We start from the raw sequence: 22992 nt of genomic DNA on the forward strand, positions 1-22992 counted from the left end.
CAATGGTCTGGGGGAAAAGGGTACCCCTGAAGAAGGGAGGAACTGATTGTCCACCACCCGAGTGCCTGTCTGACCTGCGCAGACAACTGGCACCAGCTTTCGAGCGTGAATGGGTTCTTGTCCCAGGATAACAAGAGGGCATGCTGCAGGGGGCGAAGATGGAGCTGGGCAATCGGAATCGCTTCCGTTGCTGCCACCATTCTTGCTAGGATCCTCATGCAGAAATGGATGGTATGAGGGACTGGTTAGCGAAGTGTCCGGACTCCCTGCCGGAGAGCTAGGGCCTTGTCCTGAGGGAGAATTTACCAACCCCCAGAAAGTGTGGAAGATCATCCCTAAAAAGGAAATCCTCTGAGCTGGAACAGGGGATGATTTCTTCAGGTTGACCAACCACCGTAAGTGGGAAAGAGTATCTAGTGTGATGTTGACACTCTCCTCGCATGCCTGAAATGAAGGGCCCTTGACCAAGAGGTCACCTAAGTAAGGTAAGACGACTATGCCCTGGGAGTGCAGGATGGCCATGACGACCGCCATGACCTTTGTGAACACTCTGGTGGCGGTGGCTAGCCTGAAGGGCAGTGCTGCGAACTGGAAATGTAGGCCGTTGATGGTGAAGCGTAGAAATCTTTGATGCGGAGGGAAAATGGGGATGTGTAGGTGCAGATATGACTGAGACTCCATCCGGAAATGTCTGATCCTGATAAATCTGTTCAGTAGCTTCAGGTCCAGAATGGCCCTGACAGTTCCGTCCTTTTTGGGGACCATGAAGAGGTTGGAGTAGAAACCCTGAAATTTCTCGTTCTCCGGTACGGGAACAATGACTCCGTTGTGCTGGAGCAATTCGATGGCCTTGAGTAAAGCCTTTGACCGGGCATCTACTTTGGGAGGAAGGGAAAGAAAAAAACGTCTTGGGGGGTATTTGACAAATTCTACTATGTACCCCGAGGACACCAGCTCTCTTACCCATGTGTCGTGTGTGATGGTGAGCCAGACGTGGCAAAACCAAAGTAAGAGACCGCCTGCCTTGCTGGTGTCACCTCGAAATTGCCTCGAGTCATTTGGCTGAAGATCTCTGGGACCTAGGTCCCCTTGACCTGGGCTGGTGGGTACGCCAACGTTCTCCCCAACGGGTTTGCTCTATATGAGACTTGACAATCCCTATCCTGGCTGGGACGACCTGAAGCGGCGGGATTGGTCGCTGCAGCCCACCCGGGGTTGCGAAAGGACCGGAAACGTGCCTGAAGCTGGTGACGAAACGGCTGTTTGACCCTTTGCTGAGGGAGAAAACTGCTATTTCCCCCTGTGGAGTCAGAGATGAGCTGATCTAACTTCTCTCCGAATAGGCGGCTGCTCTGATAAGACAAAGAATTCAAGGATTTCTTGGAGGTTGAGTCTGCCCGACATGTCCTCAACCATAGAGCCCTCCTAATGGAGATTGCATTTGCAGCAGCGAGGGCCGCGCAGTTGGCCGCATCCAAAGATGCATTGATTAAGTAGTCTCCGGCAAAAGTGATCTGATTTGCGATCTCTGATACCTCTGCTGGTAGGTCCATACCCTGCAAGGCTCTGTTCAATGATTCTGACCAAGAAACCATGGACTTGGCTACCCAAGTTGCCACGAACGAGGGAGTGAGTGCTGAACCTGATGCCTCAAACACTGAGCGAGCCAAGCTCTCTATGAGACGGTCAGTGGGATCTTTGATAGAGAAACCATTAGGTATGGATAACAGGGTTTTAGAGGCCAAGTGTGACACTGGTGGATCTACAGTTGGGGATTCTGCCCATTTTTTATGGAGATCAGGGGCGAACGGGTATCTCGCCTTGAGCACCTTCTGGCCTGAGAAACGCTTGTCTGGCCGTTCCCTGTGTCGTTGCACTATGTCCTCAAACTCTGGGTGAGAGCCAAATACTCTATGAGGCAGCATGACTCGCTTAAATGACACCTTGTGACCAGAGGACAAGGTGGAATCATCTGCAATCCCAAGAGTCTGGTTGACGGCCTCAATGAGGCTGTCAACCGTTTCCTGGTACCCTGGAGTATCTAAATCAAGTGGCTCGTCCGAGTCATAATCTGAGCTTTGCTCGTTATCGACTACTGGTGAAGTCGAGCGAGAGGCAGAGCTCACGGATGCCAAGGCACCGGATAGACCGGGAGACGCTGTGTGGGTTTGTTTCCCTCGTGTCTGCCTGGAGTGAGAGCGGCCCCTGCAGGCTGGAGGCTCCTGTGAGGTAGAGGACCCCTCTAAGACAGGCGAGCCACTGTCCCTGCCCCTATCTGGGGCTCGAAGGGACTCGATTGCTCTAGTAAGTGACGCCATAGACAGCGACAGATAGGGCCCATTCCGGGGGACTTGGTACACTGGGCAAAGTCGCAGGGGAGGGCTCCTGGGCACGTTCGGAATCGCAGGCTTCACATAATCGCTTGCTCTGCGCCTGCGGAAAAGTGGACCGACAGGAGATGCATGCAGCGTATTGAAACGTGTGCATCTTAGCTTTCCTGGTCATGCTGTATCTGCCAGGATATAGCACTGCAGACTGCAGGAGCGGAGTATACACGCCCCGCTTTCGCCTAGAGTGGCCCCTGGAAATAAAGGACTGGGCCTATAGACAATCGGGGGGTTGGGGGTAGCACCTACCCCAGTCCTGTGCCCCCTCACCATCCTGGAAGTGCAGAGCGCTGTTCCCGATTCAAAATGCGCGCCTCAGCTGCGGGCGGGCCACCGGAAGAAGGAGTCCTAGGGGCGGTACTTCCGCCTGCGGCCTAGCATCAGTCTGAAGCCGGGGGCTAAATTTTTCGGCGTCTGAGCAACAGGGGGCGGGCCCACCGGAAGTGACGTGTCGCAGGGGGCGGGACTCCCGCCTGCGGCCTAGCCACGGCCGATGCCGGGGGGCTGGATTTTTGGTGTCCGCCCTCGACAGGGGGCGGGCGGGCCCACCAGACACAGAGGCCTAGGCCAGGGACGCGTTGCACTTAGGAGCCGGCGCTGCCAGACGCCCGGAAGCGCTCGACAACGCCATACTTGCAGCGGAGGCTGCACCGCTCTGGCCCCAGGGAAATGGGGCTATGGATCGGCCTGCCCTAGGGAATTCTGCTACAGTAGGCCTCCCAGGCCATCCTCATCAGTTATCCCTCATGACGCTTCAGCTCCAGCTCAGGTTAGAAGGGAGGGGGGGCTGCATAAAAGGACGGTGCAGGCACCCTAGCTCCATCTTCCCTATAGGGGATGAGGACAGGGACCATGTTATATATGCAAAGAAGAATGTGTGAGGTAGTGAGGGGGGGGGATCATATACAAGGGTAGTTACGTGTTCCCCAGGATGTGCATAGAAACATAATGAACCCGCTGAAGAGCACTGTAATTACAACCAAAGGATGTAGTTACAATGCGAAAAAAGAGTGTGAACTTGGTCAAGCTATTTGACCAAGACCGATTTAGGAAAACTTGGCATGGGCTTTAACTTTTGAAGAGATCTATAGGAAGGTTGTGTGGAGGGTCTCTCCCTCCTCTCCGGGTCTTGGGAGTGGCCCATGTCCACGATTCCCATTTAAACTTTCAATTAGGGTTTGGCTGTGTCAGTATTGGTTTTCAAGCATCATAGCAGGGGCTCTGTGTAAGACAGGTCTGTGTGAGATTGAACACAGGCCAGGACCAGAGAAAGCAAAGCCATTGACGCACCCACAAGTGATATGGTGGTGCGGTCCCAACGGATTGATACGGACTGTAACGGGCAATTTGGCTGCGAACTGTAGGATAACGTTTGAGATATTTTTGTAAGTTGCCAAAATAAAAAGACGTTTAAGTAGAACTTTCCTGGGTCACTGCCTTATTACCGCACTGCCGAGAAAGCCGCTGCCTTACAAATGCTACTCAGGTTTTAAGACTGTAGCATTGTAGCTTGCGGCTCACTGGTAATGTTTCTGCCTTTAAATTTCATGGCTCCTTAGTTCAAATCCCTGCCATTGACAAGCTTGAAAAGTATCAGATGACAGATCCACTGAACACAGTGTCCTGTGTTAAACAGGACTATGAAACCAGAAAAATGTCTTCTGAAGTTGAGAGACAACTATACAAATAGTGTAAAAATGAATTTTTTGCACTTTAGGTGTAAAATCCACCTAAAAAATGTGTGAACAAACCCTAAAAATAATCAACACATGATTGTAGCAGCCAGTGATGAGTAGAATCTGTGACTTCTCTGTCACTACTCACATGTGTTATCTGTAGGAATTTCTTCTTTCCATCGATCATCTCCCCACACATATGTCTCGGTACTATTAATATGGTTTAGATCTTTATCCTGAAACAAATATTGTAAAAGTCACAGACAGATTAAGAATTGTAAAAAATTATTTTGAAGAACAGATGAAGATAAAATAATAAACACATGAACGTCGAAAATAAAATTACAGCAGTATCAAAGATGGACAGTGCACCATACCACAATGGTCATATATAAATTAGACCTGTTGGTTCCTAATTCTAACCAGCAGTCTACATAACCAGAAAACTGTGAGAGGATCCAAACAACATCTAATATCTATGATCAATTTTCATCCTGCATTCTCCACCAAGTATAAAACATACACTGCATGGCCAACTTATTAGAGACACCCATGTAGTAGCACGTTGAATCCAAAAAGCTGATAAAAGTCCAGCCGTCGGTATAAAAATGACAGCCTTTAATTCAAACATGGATAATTATGCATTTTTAACCATGTTTGAATAAAGGAATGTCATTTTTATACCAGACCGTGGAAGTTTATAAACTTTTTGGATTCATTACTACAACTCCATGGTCCAGGTGCTTCTGTGCACCTGATACTAGGATTACCTCTCCAGACCCACTAATGCACAAGCTCCAGTAGAAAAATAATCATATGAAGTAAAGAAGAGAACCATCAAATGAATCCCCCCGGAAAAAGCAAGAGGCGAAACGCGCGTAGGGGGAAGGGGATGCCACTCTATCTAGTCTAACTGTTCCTGTTTTCCTGTATTCAGGCTCAACAAGTATTATACCATTCATGGCATCTTTATTTATTTTAGGAATACACACTGTACCTTATATTTATCTGTATATGAACACCAGCATTATGGAGATTGTCACTAAGGCTATAACTGTATCCTTTATCGTCTGAGGGCTCATATTATCATATTGTTAATAAAGGGGTAATCCACTCAAAATCGATAAGACTGCAGTCACTCTGTGGAGATTCGCTGGTTTCAGAAACGGGACAGGAAGGTATGTATACTACAGCCAGCGGGCGCAGCCTTGCTTTCCATACACTTATATGGAGCAAGGCCGTACTCTCTAGTCGGCCACATCCATTGTCTTGAATGTTACATCTTTATTAATTTAGCAATTTATTTCTAACTATGCTGGATACTGTGGTGTCCCCCGGGCTAGGCACTCTGATTTTTAAATTATATTGTAGTAGAATTTCTAATAAAGATTCATTGTATTTTCATTTGATGGTTCTCTTCTTTACTCCATACGACTATTTTTCTACTGGAGCTTGTGTTATTTGTATTGCTTGAAGTGCCATTAACTCATTTCTTTTGCACACATTCTGATAACCACTAAGACACAAGCTGCTAGATGATGAGCTGTATCCTCCTCCTCTTTGTTATTAGCCCATTGAATCGCCATTAGACTTCTAAACCTCAGCAATTCCACTTGTTGATGAAATACTGTAGTTCTGCAGAAATATTAATATAATGTGAACAGCACACCTTCTTGCAGTTGCCACAAATGAGATGGATGTACGGACATGTTCTTAACAGCCCAGTCTACCTTATCCAAGAAATGTTGTATCGCAGGCTGGCACAACATACCGACCGCAGGCTGCATACGGCCATACCAAAGGATTTCTACAGAGGCATGGACAGAGTCAGGACCGAGGTAATGAGACCACTGCTGCACTGAAGAGGCAGCAAATACACAGTATTTATAGATGCAGAGGGGGAGAAAGGGGGCACAATATAGAGAGGGAACCTAGTGGAGGGACAGTTTGGATGGGGCAGTGTGGGGGACATTATTAGAGATGGTAGTGTGGGAGGGTGCAGTATAGAGAGAAGTGTGAGGGGACAATATGGAGATGGTCAGTGTGAGGGAAAAATATGAAAAGGTGAGAAATGAGAGCTTGGGGGTAGTAAGGAGAGGGCAGTGTGAAAGTGAGAAGGGAAAGCATGGAGAAGGGCAGTGTGAGTGTAGAGTATGGAAAGGTGCAGATTGGGGAAATTAGTATGAAGAGATAGGTGAAATGGGGGCCAATAAAAAGAGGTGGCAACATGGCGAGGGGCGGTGTGAAGGGACAGTATAGAAAGGTGCAGATTGGGGAAATTAGTATGGAGAGAGAGGGGCGATGGGGGGTCAATAAAGAGAGGTGTCAACATGGGGGACAGTATGGGAAAGGACAATTTAGGGGGACAGGATGGAGAGGTAGGAGCATGAAGGGGGAAATAGTATGAACAAGTGGGAGCATGAGGATAGTATAGAGAGGGGCAGAGTGCAGAAACCAAATGGAAAGGTGGGAAAATGGGTGGTGGTATAGAGAGGGAGCAGTGTAGGGGCAGAGTAAAGCGATGTAACAGCGTGGGGGGACAGTAAGGAAGGGAAAACATGGGGGACAGTAAGGAAAGGTGGGAGCATGCAGGGCACAGCATGTAGAGGTGTGGCAGGACATTGAAGATGGGAAAAGCATGATGGAGCACAATTTGGAGGCCATAGTTCGTAAGAAAGAATGGCAGAGTAAGAAAGAGAGGCAGTCATAGTTCATAAGAGAGGACAGTGTGGTGGTTATAACTTATAAGGGCAGACAGAATGGAGGCAATGTATTCTAAGAGGCACAGTGTGGGGAGGATATTTTGTGCAAGTGAGGGGCAATTATGTATTCATGAACCCAGCATGGGAGATAATTAAATTCAAGGGGCAATATAATGACGGGATGTGATGCAGATGGCCAGAGAAGGGGGAATTCTACAGAGACGAGTTCTAGTTGTGAAATCTCATCATGGTGTCTGTATTACAGAGACAAAGGTAGGAAAATGACTTCATAGAGAGAAGACATCACCAATCCAGAAAAAAAAGCAAGACCCCATTCAGGGCCGTAATCTGTCAATGGAAATATAGGGGGTTTCCATATTACTGGTAATATAAAACCTCTGAAAGTGAAATTCCCCCACAAAAGAAATCCTGCGAATTCTGCCAACTCAAATCCAAATTACCCCCTCCCTTCTAAGCCCTAGTGTGCTTAAACCACATTTAGCGTCCAAATGTTTGGCATTTCTATAGGTCTGAGAGCCCGCTTAATTTACAGGTGCATATCCCCAGAAGCTTAATCTGGACACAATGTATCGGCACTACAATATCCTGGGCACTACAATGTACGGGCACTACAATGTACGGGCACTACAACAGCAGATTTGCAATTTTCACTCAGAAACATCCACTGATGCTTGTTTCTGGAAAACACCCATGGAGTCAAAATCTTCCCTAAATCTGTAGGCTAATTCCCAGAGGTGTGTAATTTCCAAAATGGGGTCACTTGAGTGGGAATTCTATTCTTCAGGGTCTTATGGCCTCTGTACAGCTCTTGCAAAAAGAGACCACCACATGAAAACCCTGTCATGGGCAGCCCAATCTCCAGACCTGAACCCCATTGAAAATCTCTGGAATGTAATGAAGAGGAAGATGGATAGTCACAAACCATCAAACAAAGAAGAACTGCTTACATTTTTGTACCAGGAGTGACATAAGGTCACCCAGAAGCAGTGTGAAAGACTGGTGATAAGCATGCCAAGACACAAGAAAGCTGTGATTAAAAATCATGGTTATTCCACAAACTATTGATTTCTGAACTCTTCCTGAGTTAAAACATTAGTATTGTTGTTTCTAAATGATTATGCACTTGTTTTCTTTGCATTATTTGAGGTCTGAAAGCACTGTTTTTTTTTTAGTTTTGACCATTTTTCTTTGTCAGAAAAAAAATACTAAATTTATTGCTTGGAAAGTCGGAGACATGTTGTCAGAAGTTTATGGACTAAAAGAACAATTTACATTTTACTCAAAAATATACCTATAAAGAGAAAAATCAGATAAACTGAACATTTGATAGTGGTCTCTTAATTTTTGCCAGAGCTGTATATGGAGTCCACAAACTATTCTACGAAACTTTGTTCTCCAAGAGTCAAATAGCGCTCCTTCCCTCCAGAGTCTTGCCGTGTGGCTAAGCAATACTGTACCACTACATATAGGGTATTTTCACGTTCAGCAGAAATTGTGAAACAACTTTTGGTGCCATTTTTACTCATTTTCCTTTGTGAAAATGTAAAATCTGGGGCTAAAATAAAAAAATTTTGGAGGTAAAAATATAATTATTTATTCTTCACTACACAATGGTATAAAATTCTGTGACAGTATAAAATTCTGTGACACACTTGTGGTGTCAATATCATCACTGCACCAATAGAAGAATTCATTAAGAGGTGTAGTTTGCAAAATGAGGTCACTTATGGGGGGGTTCTGCTGTTCTGGCACCTCAGGGGCTCGTCCAGTGGGTGTGGCACCCTCAAACCATTCCAGCAAAATCCGCATAATAATATGGTGCTCCTTCCCTTCAGAGCTTTGCACTGTGCCTGAAAAGTGGCTCTCGATTACATGTAGGATATTGGCGCACTCAGGAGAAACTGCAAAACAAACTGTAAAGTCTATTTTTTCTTATTAGCTCTTATAAGAAAATAAAAACTTGGGGCTAAAACAAAATTTTAGTAATTATTCTTTCTTCACCTCCTAATGGTATAAAATTCGGAGGCACATGTGGTGTCAACATGCTGACTGCACCCCCAGATTAATTAATTGAGGGCTGTAGTTTGCAAAATGAGGTCACTTACGGGGGGGTTCTGCTGTTCTAGCACCACAGAGGCTCTACCAATTTGACATGGCACCCTTAAACCATTCCAACAAAATCTGCCAATATGGCGTTTCTTCCCTTCTGAGTTTTGCATGGAGCCTCAAAAGTAGTTTTCAACCACATATGGGGTATTGGCGTACTCAGGAGATATTGAGTAACAAATTGTACCCTTTATTTTCTTCTATTACGCCTCTTCAAAATTAAAAACTTGGTGCCAAAAGCAACATTTTAGTGGAAAAAATGGTAGTTTTTCATTTAGCCAAATGTTATAGAATTTTGTGAATTGCCTGGGGTTAAAAATGCTCACTACTACCCTAGATGAATTGCCTTGAGAGGTTTAGTTTCCAAAATGGGGCCTCTTTTGGGCGTTTCTGCTGTTTTGGCATGTCTGGGGCTCTTCAAATGTGACATGGTGTCCGCAATCTATTCCAGCAAAAATTGTGCTCTAGAATTCAGTTGGCACTCCTTCCTTTCTGAGCCCTGCTATGTGTCCAAACAGTAGTTTTGCATCACATGTGGGGTATCGGTGTACTAATAAGAAATTGCACAAATTGTATGCTTCATTTTCTCCTGTTACCCTTGTGAAAATGAAAAATTTGGGGAAAAAGCTATTTTTTCATTTTCACGACTCAATGTTATAACATTCTGTGAAGAACCTGCAGGTTTAAGGTGCTCACCAAACCTCTACATAAATTCCTTGAGGGGTGTTGTTTCCAAAATGGGGTCATTGGTGGGGGGATTCCACTGTTTAGGCACATCAGGGGCTCTGCAATAGCAACATGGCATCAGCTAGCTATTTAGACATTTTTGCACTTCAAATATCAAATAGTGATCCTTCCCTTCCAAGCCCTGCCGCTCACCCAAGCAATAGTTTTTCACCACATATGGGGTATCATTGTATTCAGGAGAAATTGCACTTCTATGGTTGATTTTTTTCATGTTACCCTTGTGAAAATGAAAAATTTGGGGTAAAGAAACTATTTTGTGGAAGAAATTAAAATGTTAATTTTTTGTTTCTACATTGCTTTAATTCCTGTGAAGCACCTAAAGGGTTAGTAAACTTTTTGAATGTGAATTTGAGCACTTTGATTGGTACATTTTTTTTAAATGGTGTCACTTTTTTGTATTTCCTGTCATATAGGACCCCCAAAGTCACTACAAAGGTGAAGTGGTCCCCACAAAAATTAGTTTTGCAAACATCCAATGATAGGTATCAGAGGACCCAGAATGTGCATAAAAAAACATGAAGTTTTTTCTTTCCATTTCCTATAGACAACAATAGCAGTGAAACTTGTCATCTAATGGTACAGTCCATCTGTGCTGAGGAAGACCAAGTACATTCAGGCATATTATTTGGAGCACTAGTGCCGCATTCACCTGCAATTTGCCGGACTATACACCACCTGTTCCTCAGCATGATTCTTGATATCTTCCTTAAGTTGCTTATATCCACAAGATCCCCTTTCTTTTGATGATTTTCCTTAATTAAAACAATCTCAGTATACTCGACACCACTGCACATAAAATCACCTTAAGACTGGTAAATTTTTTAAATATTGTCCCCAACTCTAGCATTGATAATCATGCCTTATTGATCGTTGATAGAATTTCTGCTGAACTCAGGAATTACAGGTCTTATTTCTGTATAGTATAGTATATTCTCAATTGGGAGAGGGCTGTGTCTCTAATTGGCCATTCAGTGTATAATACTGGAGGAAAAAACAAGACTGAACACAAGACCTTCACAGCCTTCTACACATCCTAGGGAACATTCCACAAAACCTTCTCTCCATTTACATGATAATCTTGAGTAACATTGTGACTTTCTTCTGACCAGTCCTCTGGAAGAAGAGGACTGGGACATCTCTCTGGTGTTGTCCTCTTACTGGATAGAGCTGTAGGAAACACATACAGAAACAAAATTCATTATTTACATACAGATAATTATTGGCCATGTATATAGTCCTGACTATTACCAGGTGATGTGAAGTGCTGGGGAATCTTCATCATGACATCGTTGTACAGATCCTTGTGTCCTTCTACATACTCCCACTCCTCCATGGAGAAATGGACGGTGACATCTTCACACCTTATAGGAACCTAACACACAATGATACAGTCATCATCATGATACTTTCATAGTGTTACTGTATAATGCCCCAGCATTCCCACCAATGTCACCTCTCCAGTCAGCAGCTCAATGATCTTGTAGGTGAGTTCTAGGATCTTCTGGTGATCGATTTCCTCATGCATCAGGGGATGAGATGGAAACACCATGGTTGGGCTCAGGGTTATGCAGGTACCATCAGACGCAGAGGCCAGACAGTGTTCACTAAAGGTGTTTTTCACTATTGTGTAATCCTATTTATAAAGAGACACATTAATAAATCTCACCATAGTCATTTCCAGAGTCCTCACCGCTCCAGTTCTGTCCATCTGGTATTACCATAGTTAAGAATGGTGGAATGTGACCTCATCAGAATCTCTCACCTCTCCAGTAAGCCGAAAAAGAATCTCTAGGGTGAGGTGTAATATCCTCTCTGTCATATTGTCCCTGTCCCTATCCATTCTGGATGATTCAATCAGCAAAGCTCTCTAACATAGAAAAGATCCACTGGAAAGATCCAATATCGTAGGAACCTGAATGGAAAGATTAGACAATGTAAAATCAAGAAGAATCCCATCTATTCTAATCTCTAGAGAATGTTACCTGCTTCACATGATCCCTACATCCAGTCATGGGCACCATCCTGCCCCTGGGATAACTTTCATATTATTTTTATTGAAGTTTTTAAAAATAACTACAAAAAGATATAATTTTAAAATGAAATACAAAAAAACTAAAGTTGGTGCATTAAAAAGGAAAAGAAAATAGAAACTTCCCAAATCAATGTAATACATTTCCAAATGTGGATTAATATTACAGAGAAAGAATATTGTTATTAGGCGAAACAAACCATGCATCCCACCTAAATAAGAACTTTGGGAACACATTTAAAGGTGGGGACGAGCAAATAATGATGAACTGGGGTGGAATACAGAAAATTATGAATAGAGGGTGGGGGGACAGTGAATTATGAGGTATTGAGGTGGGTGAGCGTAAATAACTACAAATTGGTGGTGGAAACAGAAAATGATGAATTGAGGGGGGACAGCAAATGATAACTAAAGAGTGGGATTTGCAAAGAATGAGGGTGGAATACAGCAAATAATGAATTGAGGGCAGGAAGAGAGCAAACGATAATGAATTGAGAATAGCGAAGAGCAAATGATAATGAATTGAGGGTGGGGAGAGTAAATTATTAATTAAATGTGGGGGAGAGCAAATGATGCTGTATTGAGGGTGGGAGTTGGAGAAACAGAGGACATGACAATGAATCGGGGCAGATATTTTTAAAAATGTATGTGACACATTCCGTTAAAGAAAAATAAATAAAACTATATCTAAAAAGAGTATTGGGTATTTTAAGAACTGTTTAATATGTTACAGTAGAGTAGGTCCCGTCAAAAGAGTCTACCTTGTCATGATGGCGGCTTAAAATATCTTTTGGCCATGACCATGTTCAATGGTAACTGTTAATGTATGATTGGTGAGGATGTGATGCAGAAGTGTAGTTTTTCCAAGAGTGGGTGGTGGTACTGTGGAAGGTTCTAGGGGAGGCGGCGGAGCTGTGGTGGAGCCCGAGCGGAATCTCAAGGGGGCCCGAAAATTTTTGCCAGTATGGGGCCCTGAAATTGCTGGTGGCAGCCTTGCTTACCATAATGGAGAAATTACCTGGCAGTATCACAAATATATTTCATATTGTCAGTAGTGTTGGAGCAGCGCCAACAGGCGGCAGAGTGATCTTGATATACAGTATGGGAAAAAAGTATTTAGTCAGCCACCAATTATGCAAGTCCTCTCACTTAAAAAGATGAGAGAGGCCTGTAATTGACATCATAGGTAGACCACAACTATGAGACTCAAAATGAGAAAACAAATCCAGAAAATTACCATATCTGATTTGGCAAGATTTATTTCTCAAATTATGGTGGAAAATAAGTATTTGATCATTAACAAAAGTTCATCTCAATATTTTGTTGGCAATGACAGAGGTCAAACGTTTTCTGTAAGTCTTCACAAGGTTGGCACACACTCCATGCAGATCTTCTCAAGAGCAGTGATGTTTTGGGCCTGTTGTTGGGCAACATGGACTTTCAAATTCCTCCAAAGGTTTTCTATGGGGTTGAGATCTGGAGATCTGGAGACTGGCTAGGCCACTCCAGGACCTTTATATGCATCTTATGAAGCCACTCCTTCATTGCCCTGGTGGTGTGCTTGGGATCATTATCATGCTGAAAGACGCATCCATGTTTCATCTTCAATACCCTTGCTGATAGAAGTAGGTTTGCACTCAAAATCTCACGATACATGGCCCCATTCCTTCTTTAATGTACACGGATCAGTCATCCTGGTCCCTTTGCAGAGAAACAGCCCCAAAGCATGATGTTGCCACCCCCATGCTTCACAGTAGGTATGTTGTTCTTCGGATGCAACTCAGCATTCTGTCTCCTACAAACACAACGAGTTTTGTTTCTACCAAACATTTCTACTTTGGTTTCATCAGACCATATGACATTCTCTTAATACTCTTCTGGATAATCCAAATACTCTGTAGTAAACTTCAGATGGGCCCGGACAAGTACTGGATTAAGCAAGGGGGACACGTCTGGCACTGCAGGATCTGAGTCCCTGGCGGCGTAGTGTATTATTGATGGTAGCCTTTGTTACGGTGGTCCCAGCTCTATGCCAGTCATTCACTAGGTCCCCCCCGTGTTGTTCGGGGATTTTTGCTCATCGTTCTTGTGATCATTTTGACCCCACGGGGTGAGATCTTGCATGGGGCCCCAGATCGAGGGAGATTATCACTGGTTTTGTATGTCTTCCATGTTCTTATTATTACTCCCACAGTTGATTTCATCACAGCAAGCTGCTTGCCTATTGCAGATTCAGTCTTCCCAGCCTGGTGCAGGGCTACAATTTTGTTTCTGGTGTCCTTCGACAGCTCTTTGGTCTTCCCCATAGTGGAGTTTGGAGTGTGATTGAGGTTGTGGACAGGTGTCTTTTATACTGATAACAAGTTCAAACAGGTGCCATTACTACAGGTAATGAGTGGAGGACAGAGGAGCCTAAAGATGTTACAGGTCTGGGAGAGCCAGAAATCTTGCATGTTTTTAGGTGACCAAATACTTATTTTCCACCATAATTTGAAAAATAAATCTTGCCAAATCAGACAAGGTGATTTTCTGGATTTGTTTTCTCATTTTGATTCTCATAGTTGTGGTCTACCTACTGTATGATGTAAATTACAGACGCCTCTCATCTTTTTAAGTGGGAGAACTTGCACAATTGGTGGCTGACTAAATACTTTTTTCCCCACTGTACGTTCAGGTTGGGGAGTACTTCCTGTCCTTGGAAGTATGGATACGTCCAGGTGATTTTGTGCGCACACGGCCTGTGAGTGCATGATCGCTGCTGGGTGTTCAGCTGACATGACAGCTGACCCTCAATGCCAGGAGAGGTGCCCGCAGTTTAAACCTCTAAATGCTGCGATAGATATCAATCACAGCATTTAGAAGGCAGGAAGAGCGGGGGCGCTCCCTCTGGCCTCCGATCAGTGCCCCAGTGATATCATCGCGAGGGGCCGATCGCTGCCATAGTGACCTGAAATCGTTATGACCTGGGCTAGCATGTTAGTTACATCATCTGCAGTACATGATTTTACTAACTTGTGTCAGGTCAGCTTTGCAGTTCTAAAACATAGCAATGCTCTCTCATTACTATTATTTTTATTTATTTATTATGCTTTGCTTATATAGTGCTATCATATTCCGCAGCGGTTTACATACATTATCATCGCTGTCCCCAATGGGGCTCACAATCTAAATTCACTATCAGTATGAATTTGGAGAGTGAGAAGAAACCGGAGTACCCGGAGGAAACCCACGATGACACGGGGAAAACATACAAACTCCTTGCAGATGTTGTTCTTGGTGGGATTTGAACCCAGTCTTTATAACTGCGACCTGAGCTGTGAAAGTAGTCCAATAAAAAATTTTTTTTTTAAAAATTGCAAACAAAATATAAAAAAAAGAAAAAATTCACTGAATAATATACAGTATACTGTATATCTTATTTAAGCTTGGCACAAGTTATATTACGTAGAACTGGGCATCCCTCAAAAATCAATCAACAGAAAAAAAATTAAATTGGTCTGCGAGGTTGCTCAGACGTCTACACCAACATTAAAGGAGCTGCAAAAATTTCTGGTAGTTACCGGTTGCGTACTGCATGTGACAACAATCTCCCGCATAATTCATATGTCTGGTAGTAGGGTAGGGTGGCAAGACAGAAGCCTTTTCTTATACATCACAAAATCAAAGCCTGGATATGTTTTGCCAAAAAACCTACATCAAATCTGCCAAAAGCCTTTGGGAAAACATGTTATGGTCTGATGAGACCAGGATTGAACTAATTCCAAATGGTTTGTTTGATGCAAAACCAACACTGAGCATCACCAAAAGAACATCACACCCACAGTTCAACATGATGGAGGATGCATTACAGTTTTGAGCTGTAGTTTGCAGAAGAATTTTAGCATGAAAACGACCTTAATTCAAATCAACAAAAGAATGGCTTCTCCAGAAGATCAAAGTTTTTGGAGTGGCCCAACTAGAGCCCAGATCTGCATTCAATTGAAAATCTGTAGATGACCTAAAGAGGAGGGTGCTGTACATAGGAGATGCCCTCTCAATCTGACAGATTTGGAGCTGCTGCAAGGAATAGTCGGCAAAGATTCCCAGTCTTAAGGGCATGTCACACTAAGAGATATCGCTAGCAATATCGCTATAACTAGTGACGTTATAGCGATATTGCTAGCGATATCTCTGTGTCTGATACTTACCTACGACCGGCTCCCCCGCTGGTTATCGCTGATCGCGCGAGAACGTTCAGGACCGTTTCTCGTCGTCAGCTTCCTGTGGTGCTTCCTGCTGTGAAGACGAGCGACTCGTGGAGCCGGGCGGGAGGACGTAGCATCTCCTCGTCTGACAGGTAAGCAGCGACCCCCGTCCCCAGCGATGTCGCTAGTGAGATCTGCCTGTGTGGCAGCTCACTAGCGACCACTTAGCGATGCACCAGCGATCCTGACCGCGTCATATCACTGGTCGGGATCGCTGGTACATCGCTAAGTGTGACAGTACCTTTAGATGCGCCATGCTGCCTCCCACCCAAAAGACTGAATGCTGCCAAAAGTTCAAAGGACACTTCTTCCAAGGTAGTTTAGTGCAGATTTATGCATCCACATTGTTTTAGCTCTTTATTTTTCCATCTTAAAAGATTTCAGTTTAGTTTTCAATGGATTTGTCCAGTTTACAGGAGACATTAAAGGTGGGAAAAGTTCTGCGATGATTCTTCTTGGCATGATTATGTTCCATAGTCCTGGCCGCACACTCTGTATATCCACTGTGTATGGATTCATCACAGAACATAACAATCCAAACACAAAGAAGCAAATCTAAATACAGAATCTTACCTAGAAGGTACACAAAGGGTTAGTGTGAGAGGACAGGCGCTGCTGTGCTGGGCGATACACACGGAGCTGGCTGTAGAGACGGGCTACATCATGACCTGTGCGCACAGGACCTGCGAGATTGTCACAGTCATGTGATCAGTCACGTGGATGGGAGGACTCGGAGTGAAGGGATCAGTGATCAGGTGGCTCTGTATGCAGCGCTCTCTTGTGCTTGCTGAGTTTGTGTGGGATCAGGATGGAATTACATTTTGTATGAGCTGAGTGTGTATGATGTGTACGGAGCAGAGCTGCAGGCGTTGGATGCGGACGGAGCAGAGCTGCGGGTGTAGTATGTGGACGGAGCAGAGCTGCGGGTGTAGGATGCGGACGGAGCAGAGCTGCGGGTGTAGGATGCGGACGGAGCAGAGCTGCAGGTGTAGGACGCGGACGGAGCAGAGCTGCAGGTGTAGGATGCGGACGGAGCAGAGCTGCGGGTGTAGGATGCGGACGGAGCAGAGCTGCGGGTGTAGGACGCGGACGGAGCAGAGCTGCAGGTGTAGGATGCGGACAGAGTAGAGCTGCGGGTGTAGGATGCGGACGGAGCAGAGCTGCGGGTGTAGGATGCGGATGGAGCAGAGCTGCGGGTGTAGGACGCGGACGGAGCAGAGTGTATATGATGTGTATGGAGCAGAGCTGTGGGTGTAGGATGCGGACGGAGCAGAGCTGCGGGTGTAGGATGCGGACGGAGCAGAGCTGCAGGTGTAGGACGCGGACGGAGCAGAGCTGCAGGTGTAGGATGCGGACGGAGCAGAGCTGCGGGTGTAGGATGCGGACGGAGCAGAGCTGCGGGTGTAGGATGCGGACGGAGCAGAGCTGCAGGTGTAGGATGCGGACAGAGTAGAGCTGCGGGTGTAGGATGCGAACGGAGTAGAGCTGCGGGTGTAGGATGCGGACGGAGCAGAGCTGCGGGTGTAGGACGCGGACGGAGCAGAGTGTATATGATGTGTATGGAGCAGAGCTGTGGGTGTAGGATGCGGATGGAGCAGAGCTGCGGGTGTAGGACGCGGACGGAGCAGAGTGTATATGATGTGTATGGAGCAGAGCTGTGGGTGTAGGATGCGGACGGAGTAGAGCTGCGGGTGTAGGATGCGGATGGAGCAGAGCTGCGGGTGTAGGACGCGGACGGAGCAGAGTGTATATGATGTGTATGGAGCAGAGCTGCGGGTGTAGGATGCGGACGGAGCAGAGCTGCAGGTGTAGGACGCGGACGGAGCAGAGCTGCAGGTGTAGGATGCGGACGGAGCAGAGCTGCGGGTGTAGGATGCGGACGGAGCAGAGCTGCGGGTGTAGGATGCGGACGGAGCAGAGCTGCGGGTGTAGGATGCGGACGGAGCAGAGCTGCAGGTGTAGGATGCGGACAGAGTAGAGCTGCGGGTGTAGGATGCGAACGGAGTAGAGCTGCGGGTGTAGGATGCGGACGGAGCAGAGCTGCGGGTGTAGGACGCGGACGGAGCAGAGTGTATATGATGTGTATGGAGCAGAGCTGTGGGTGTAGGATGCGGATGGAGCAGAGCTGCGGGTGTAGGACGCGGACGGAGCAGAGTGTATATGATGTGTATGGAGCAGAGCTGTGGGTGTAGGATGCGGACGGAGTAGAGCTGCGGGTGTAGGATGCGGATGGAGCAGAGCTGCGGGTGTAGGACGCGGACGGAGCAGAGTGTATATGATGTGTATGGAGCAGAGCTGCGGGTGTAGGATGCGGACGGAGCAGAGCTGCAGGTGTAGGATGCGGACGGAGCAGAGCTGCAGGCGCTGGATGCGGACGGAGCAGAGCTGCGGGTGTAGTATGTGGACGGAGCAGAGCTGCGGGTGTAGGACGCGGACGGAGCAGAGCTGCAGGTGTAGGATGCGGACAGAGTAGAGCTGCGGGTGTAGGATGCGGACGGAGCAGAGCTGCGGGTGTAGGATGCGGATGGAGCAGAGCTGCGGGTGTAGGACGCGGACGGAGCAGAGTGTATATGATGTGTATGGAGCAGAGCTGTGGGTGTAGGATGCGGACGGAGCAGAGCTGCGGGTGTAGGATGCGGACGGAGCAGAGCTGCAGGTGTAGGACGCGGACGGAGCAGAGCTGCAGGTGTAGGATGCGGACGGAGCAGAGCTGCGGGTGTAGGATGCGGACGGAGCAGAGCTGCGGGTGTAGGATGCGGACGGAGCAGAGCTGCAGGCGCTGGATGCGGACGGAGCAGAGCTGCGGGTGTAGTATGTGGACGGAGCAGAGCTGCGGGTGTAGGACGCGGACGGAGCAGAGCTGCAGGTGTAGGATGCGGACAGAGTAGAGCTGCGGGTGTAGGATGCGGACGGAGCAGAGCTGCGGGTGTAGGATGCGGATGGAGCAGAGCTGCGGGTGTAGGACGCGGACGGAGCAGAGTGTATATGATGTGTATGGAGCAGAGCTGTGGGTGTAGGATGCGGACGGAGCAGAGCTGCGGGTGTAGGATGCGGACGGAGCAGAGCTGCAGGTGTAGGACGCGGACGGAGCAGAGCTGCAGGTGTAGGATGCGGACGGAGCAGAGCTGCGGGTGTAGGATGCGGACGGAGCAGAGCTGCGGGTGTAGGATGCGGACGGAGCAGAGCTGCAGGTGTAGGATGCGGACAGAGTAGAGCTGCGGGTGTAGGATGCGAACGGAGTAGAGCTGCGGGTGTAGGATGCGGACGGAGCAGAGCTGCGGGTGTAGGACGCGGACGGAGCAGAGTGTATATGATGTGTATGGAGCAGAGCTGTGGGTGTAGGATGCGGATGGAGCAGAGCTGCGGGTGTAGGACGCGGACGGAGCAGAGTGTATATGATGTGTATGGAGCAGAGCTGTGGGTGTAGGATGCGGACGGAGTAGAGCTGCGGGTGTAGGATGCGGATGGAGCAGAGCTGCGGGTGTAGGACGCGGACGGAGCAGAGTGTATATGATGTGTATGGAGCAGAGCTGCGGGTGTAGGATGCGGACGGAGCAGAGCTGCAGGTGTAGGACGCGGACGGAGCAGAGCTGCAGGTGTAGGATGCGGACGGAGCAGAGCTGCGGGTGTAGGATGCGGACGGAGCAGAGCTGCGGGTGTAGGATGCGGACGGAGCAGAGCTGCAGGTGTAGGATGCGGACAGAGTAGAGCTGCGGGTGTAGGATGCGAACGGAGTAGAGCTGCGGGTGTAGGATGCGGACGGAGCAGAGCTGCGGGTGTAGGACGCGGACGGAGCAGAGTGTATATGATGTGTATGGAGCAGAGCTGTGGGTGTAGGATGCGGATGGAGCAGAGCTGCGGGTGTAGGACGCGGACGGAGCAGAGTGTATATGATGTGTATGGAGCAGAGCTGTGGGTGTAGGATGCGGACGGAGTAGAGCTGCGGGTGTAGGATGCGGACGGAGCAGAGCTGCGGGTGTAGGATGCGGATGGAGCAGAGCTGCGGGTGTAGGACGCGGACGGAGCAGAGTGTATATGATGTGTATGGAGCAGAGCTGCGGGTGTAGGACGCGGACGGAGCAGATCTGTAGGTGTATGATGTGTACGGAGCAGAGCTGCAGGCATAGGACGTGGACGGAGCAGAGCTGCAGGCGTTGGATGCGGACGGAGCAGAGCTGCGGGTGTAGGATGCGGACGGAGCAGAGCTGCAGGTGTAGGATGCGGACGGAGTAGAGCTGCAGGTGTAAGATGCGGACAGAGCAGAGCTGCAGGTGTAGGATGCGGATGGAGCAGAGTTGTGGGTGCTGGATGCGGATGGAGCAGAGTTGCAGGTGTAAGAGGTGTACGGAGTAGAGCTGCGGGTGTAGGATGCGGATGGAGCAGAGTTGTGGGTGTAGGACGCGGACGGAGCAGAGTTGCGGGTGTAGGACGCGGACGGAGCAGAGCTGCGGGTGTAGGACGCGGACAGAACAGAGCTGAGTGTGTATGATGTGTACGGAGCAGAGCTGCAGGCATAGGACGTGGACGGAGCAGAGCTGCAGGCGTTGGATGCGGACGGAGCAGAGCTGCGGGTGTAGGATGCGGACGGAGCAGAGCTGCAGGTGTAGGATGCGGACGGAGTAGAGCTGCAGGTGTAAGATGCGGACAGAGCAGAGCTGCAGGTGTAGGATGCGGATGGAGCAGAGTTGTGGGTGTTGGATGCGGATAGAGCAGAGTTGCGGGTGTAAGAGGTGTACGGAGTAGAGCTGCGGGTGTAGGATGCGGATGGAGCAGAGTTGTGGGTGTAGGACGCGGACGGAGCAGAGTTGTGGGTGTAGGACGCGGACGGAGCAGAGTTGCGGGTGTAGGACGCGGACGGAGCAGAGCTGCGGGTGTAGGACGCGGACAGAACAGAGCTGAGTGTGTATGATGTGTACGGAGCAGAGCTGCAGGCATAGGACGTGGACGGAGCAGAGCTGCGGGTGTAGGACGCGGACGGAGCAGAGCTGCGGGTGTAGGACGCGGACGGAGCAGAGCTGCGGGTGTAGGACGCGGACGGAGCAGAGCTGCGGGTGTAGGACGCGGACGGAGCAGAGCTGCGGGTGTAGGACGCGGACGGAGCAGAGCTGCGGGTGTAGGACGCGGACGGAGCAGAGCTGCGGGTGTAGGACGCGGACGGAGCAGAGCTGCGGGTGTAGGATGTGGACGGAGCAGAGCTGCGGGTGTAGGGCGCGGACGGAGCAGAGCTGCGGGTGTAGGATGCGGACGGAGCAGAGCTGCAGGCGCTGGATGCGGACGGAGCAGAGCTGCGGGTGTAGTATGTGGACGGAGCAGAGCTGCGGGTGTAGGATGCGGACGGAGCAGAGCTGCGGGTGTAGGATGCGGACGGAGTAGAGCTGCGGGTGTAGGATGCGGACGGAGCAGAGCTGCGGGTGTAGGATGCGGACGGAGCAGAGCTGCAGGTGTAGGACGCGGACGGAGCAGAGCTGCAGGTGTAGGATGCGGACGGAGCAGAGCTGCAGGTGTAGGATGCGGACGGAGCAGAGCTGCAGGTGTAGGATGCGGACGGAGCAGAGCTGCAGGCGCTGGATGCGGACGGAGCAGAGCTGCGGGTGTAGGATGCGGATGGAGCAGAGCTGCGGGTGTAGGACGCGGACGGAGCAGAGTGTATATGATGTGTATGGAGCAGAGCTGTGGGTGTAGGATGCGGACGGAGCAGAGCTGCGGGTGTAGGATGCGGACGGAGCAGAGCTGCAGGTGTAGGACGCGGACGGAGCAGAGCTGCAGGTGTAGGATGCGGACGGAGCAGAGCTGCGGGTGTAGGATGCGGACGGAGCAGAGCTGCGGGTGTAGGATGCGGACGGAGCAGAGCTGCAGGTGTAGGATGCGGACAGAGTAGAGCTGCGGGTGTAGGATGCGAACGGAGTAGAGCTGCGGGTGTAGGATGCGGACGGAGCAGAGCTGCGGGTGTAGGACGCGGACGGAGCAGAGTGTATATGATGTGTATGGAGCAGAGCTGTGGGTGTAGGATGCGGATGGAGCAGAGCTGCGGGTGTAGGACGCGGACGGAGCAGAGTGTATATGATGTGTATGGAGCAGAGCTGTGGGTGTAGGATGCGGACGGAGTAGAGCTGCGGGTGTAGGATGCGGACGGAGCAGAGCTGCGGGTGTAGGATGCGGATGGAGCAGAGCTGCGGGTGTAGGACGCGGACGGAGCAGAGTGTATATGATGTGTATGGAGCAGAGCTGCGGGTGTAGGACGCGGACGGAGCAGATCTGTAGGTGTATGATGTGTACGGAGCAGAGCTGCAGGCATAGGACGTGGACGGAGCAGAGCTGCAGGCGTTGGATGCGGACGGAGCAGAGCTGCGGGTGTAGGATGCGGACGGAGCAGAGCTGCAGGTGTAGGATGCGGACGGAGTAGAGCTGCAGGTGTAAGATGCGGACAGAGCAGAGCTGCAGGTGTAGGATGCGGATGGAGCAGAGTTGTGGGTGCTGGATGCGGATGGAGCAGAGTTGCAGGTGTAAGAGGTGTACGGAGTAGAGCTGCGGGTGTAGGATGCGGATGGAGCAGAGTTGTGGGTGTAGGACGCGGACGGAGCAGAGTTGCGGGTGTAGGACGCGGACGGAGCAGAGCTGCGGGTGTAGGACGCGGACAGAACAGAGCTGAGTGTGTATGATGTGTACGGAGCAGAGCTGCAGGCATAGGACGTGGACGGAGCAGAGCTGCAGGCGTTGGATGCGGACGGAGCAGAGCTGCGGGTGTAGGATGCGGACGGAGCAGAGCTGCAGGTGTAGGATGCGGACGGAGTAGAGCTGCAGGTGTAAGATGCGGACAGAGCAGAGCTGAAGGTGTAGGATGCGGATGGAGCAGAGTTGTGGGTGTTGGATGCGGATAGAGCAGAGTTGCGGGTGTAAGAGGTGTACGGAGTAGAGCTGCGGGTGTAGGATGCGGATGGAGCAGAGTTGTGGGTGTAGGACGCGGACGGAGCAGAGTTGTGGGTGTAGGACGCGGACGGAGCAGAGTTGCGGGTGTAGGACGCGGACGGAGCAGAGCTGCGGGTGTAGGACGCGGACAGAACAGAGCTGAGTGTGTATGAT

At 49.0% G+C, this 22992-nt stretch overlaps 1 protein-coding gene across 2 annotated transcripts in view; it reads right to left on the bottom strand.

Moving 5' to 3' along the window:
• The window catches only part of LOC141100153 (uncharacterized), a 94936-nt gene that overhangs the window by 7911 nt on the left and 64033 nt on the right, over window positions 1-22992 (bottom strand). Inside the window, exons 1-6 of one of the 2 annotated variants that reach the window (XM_073588425.1) lie at window positions 16486-16649; window positions 11402-11551; window positions 11093-11272; window positions 10888-11011; window positions 10709-10806; window positions 4212-4299 (exon numbers count right to left, since the gene is read on the bottom strand). In XM_073588425.1, the coding sequence (XP_073444526.1) occupies window positions 4212-4299; window positions 10709-10806; window positions 10888-11011; window positions 11093-11272; window positions 11402-11479 (568 nt within the window). In that variant the 5' untranslated portion in view covers window positions 11480-11551; window positions 16486-16649. Of the gene's footprint in view, window positions 1-4211; window positions 4300-9459; window positions 9470-10708; window positions 10807-10887; window positions 11012-11092; window positions 11273-11401; window positions 11552-13047; window positions 13059-16485; window positions 16650-22992 lie in introns of those variants that run through there. The other variant, XM_073588426.1, reaches the window with a different exon arrangement.

This window comes from Dendrobates tinctorius, unplaced genomic scaffold, assembly GCF_039654945.1.
Source record: "Dendrobates tinctorius isolate UK_male_01 unplaced genomic scaffold, ASM3965494v1 ptg000103l, whole genome shotgun sequence".
NCBI classification, from domain to species: Eukaryota; Metazoa; Chordata; class Amphibia; order Anura; family Dendrobatidae; genus Dendrobates; species Dendrobates tinctorius.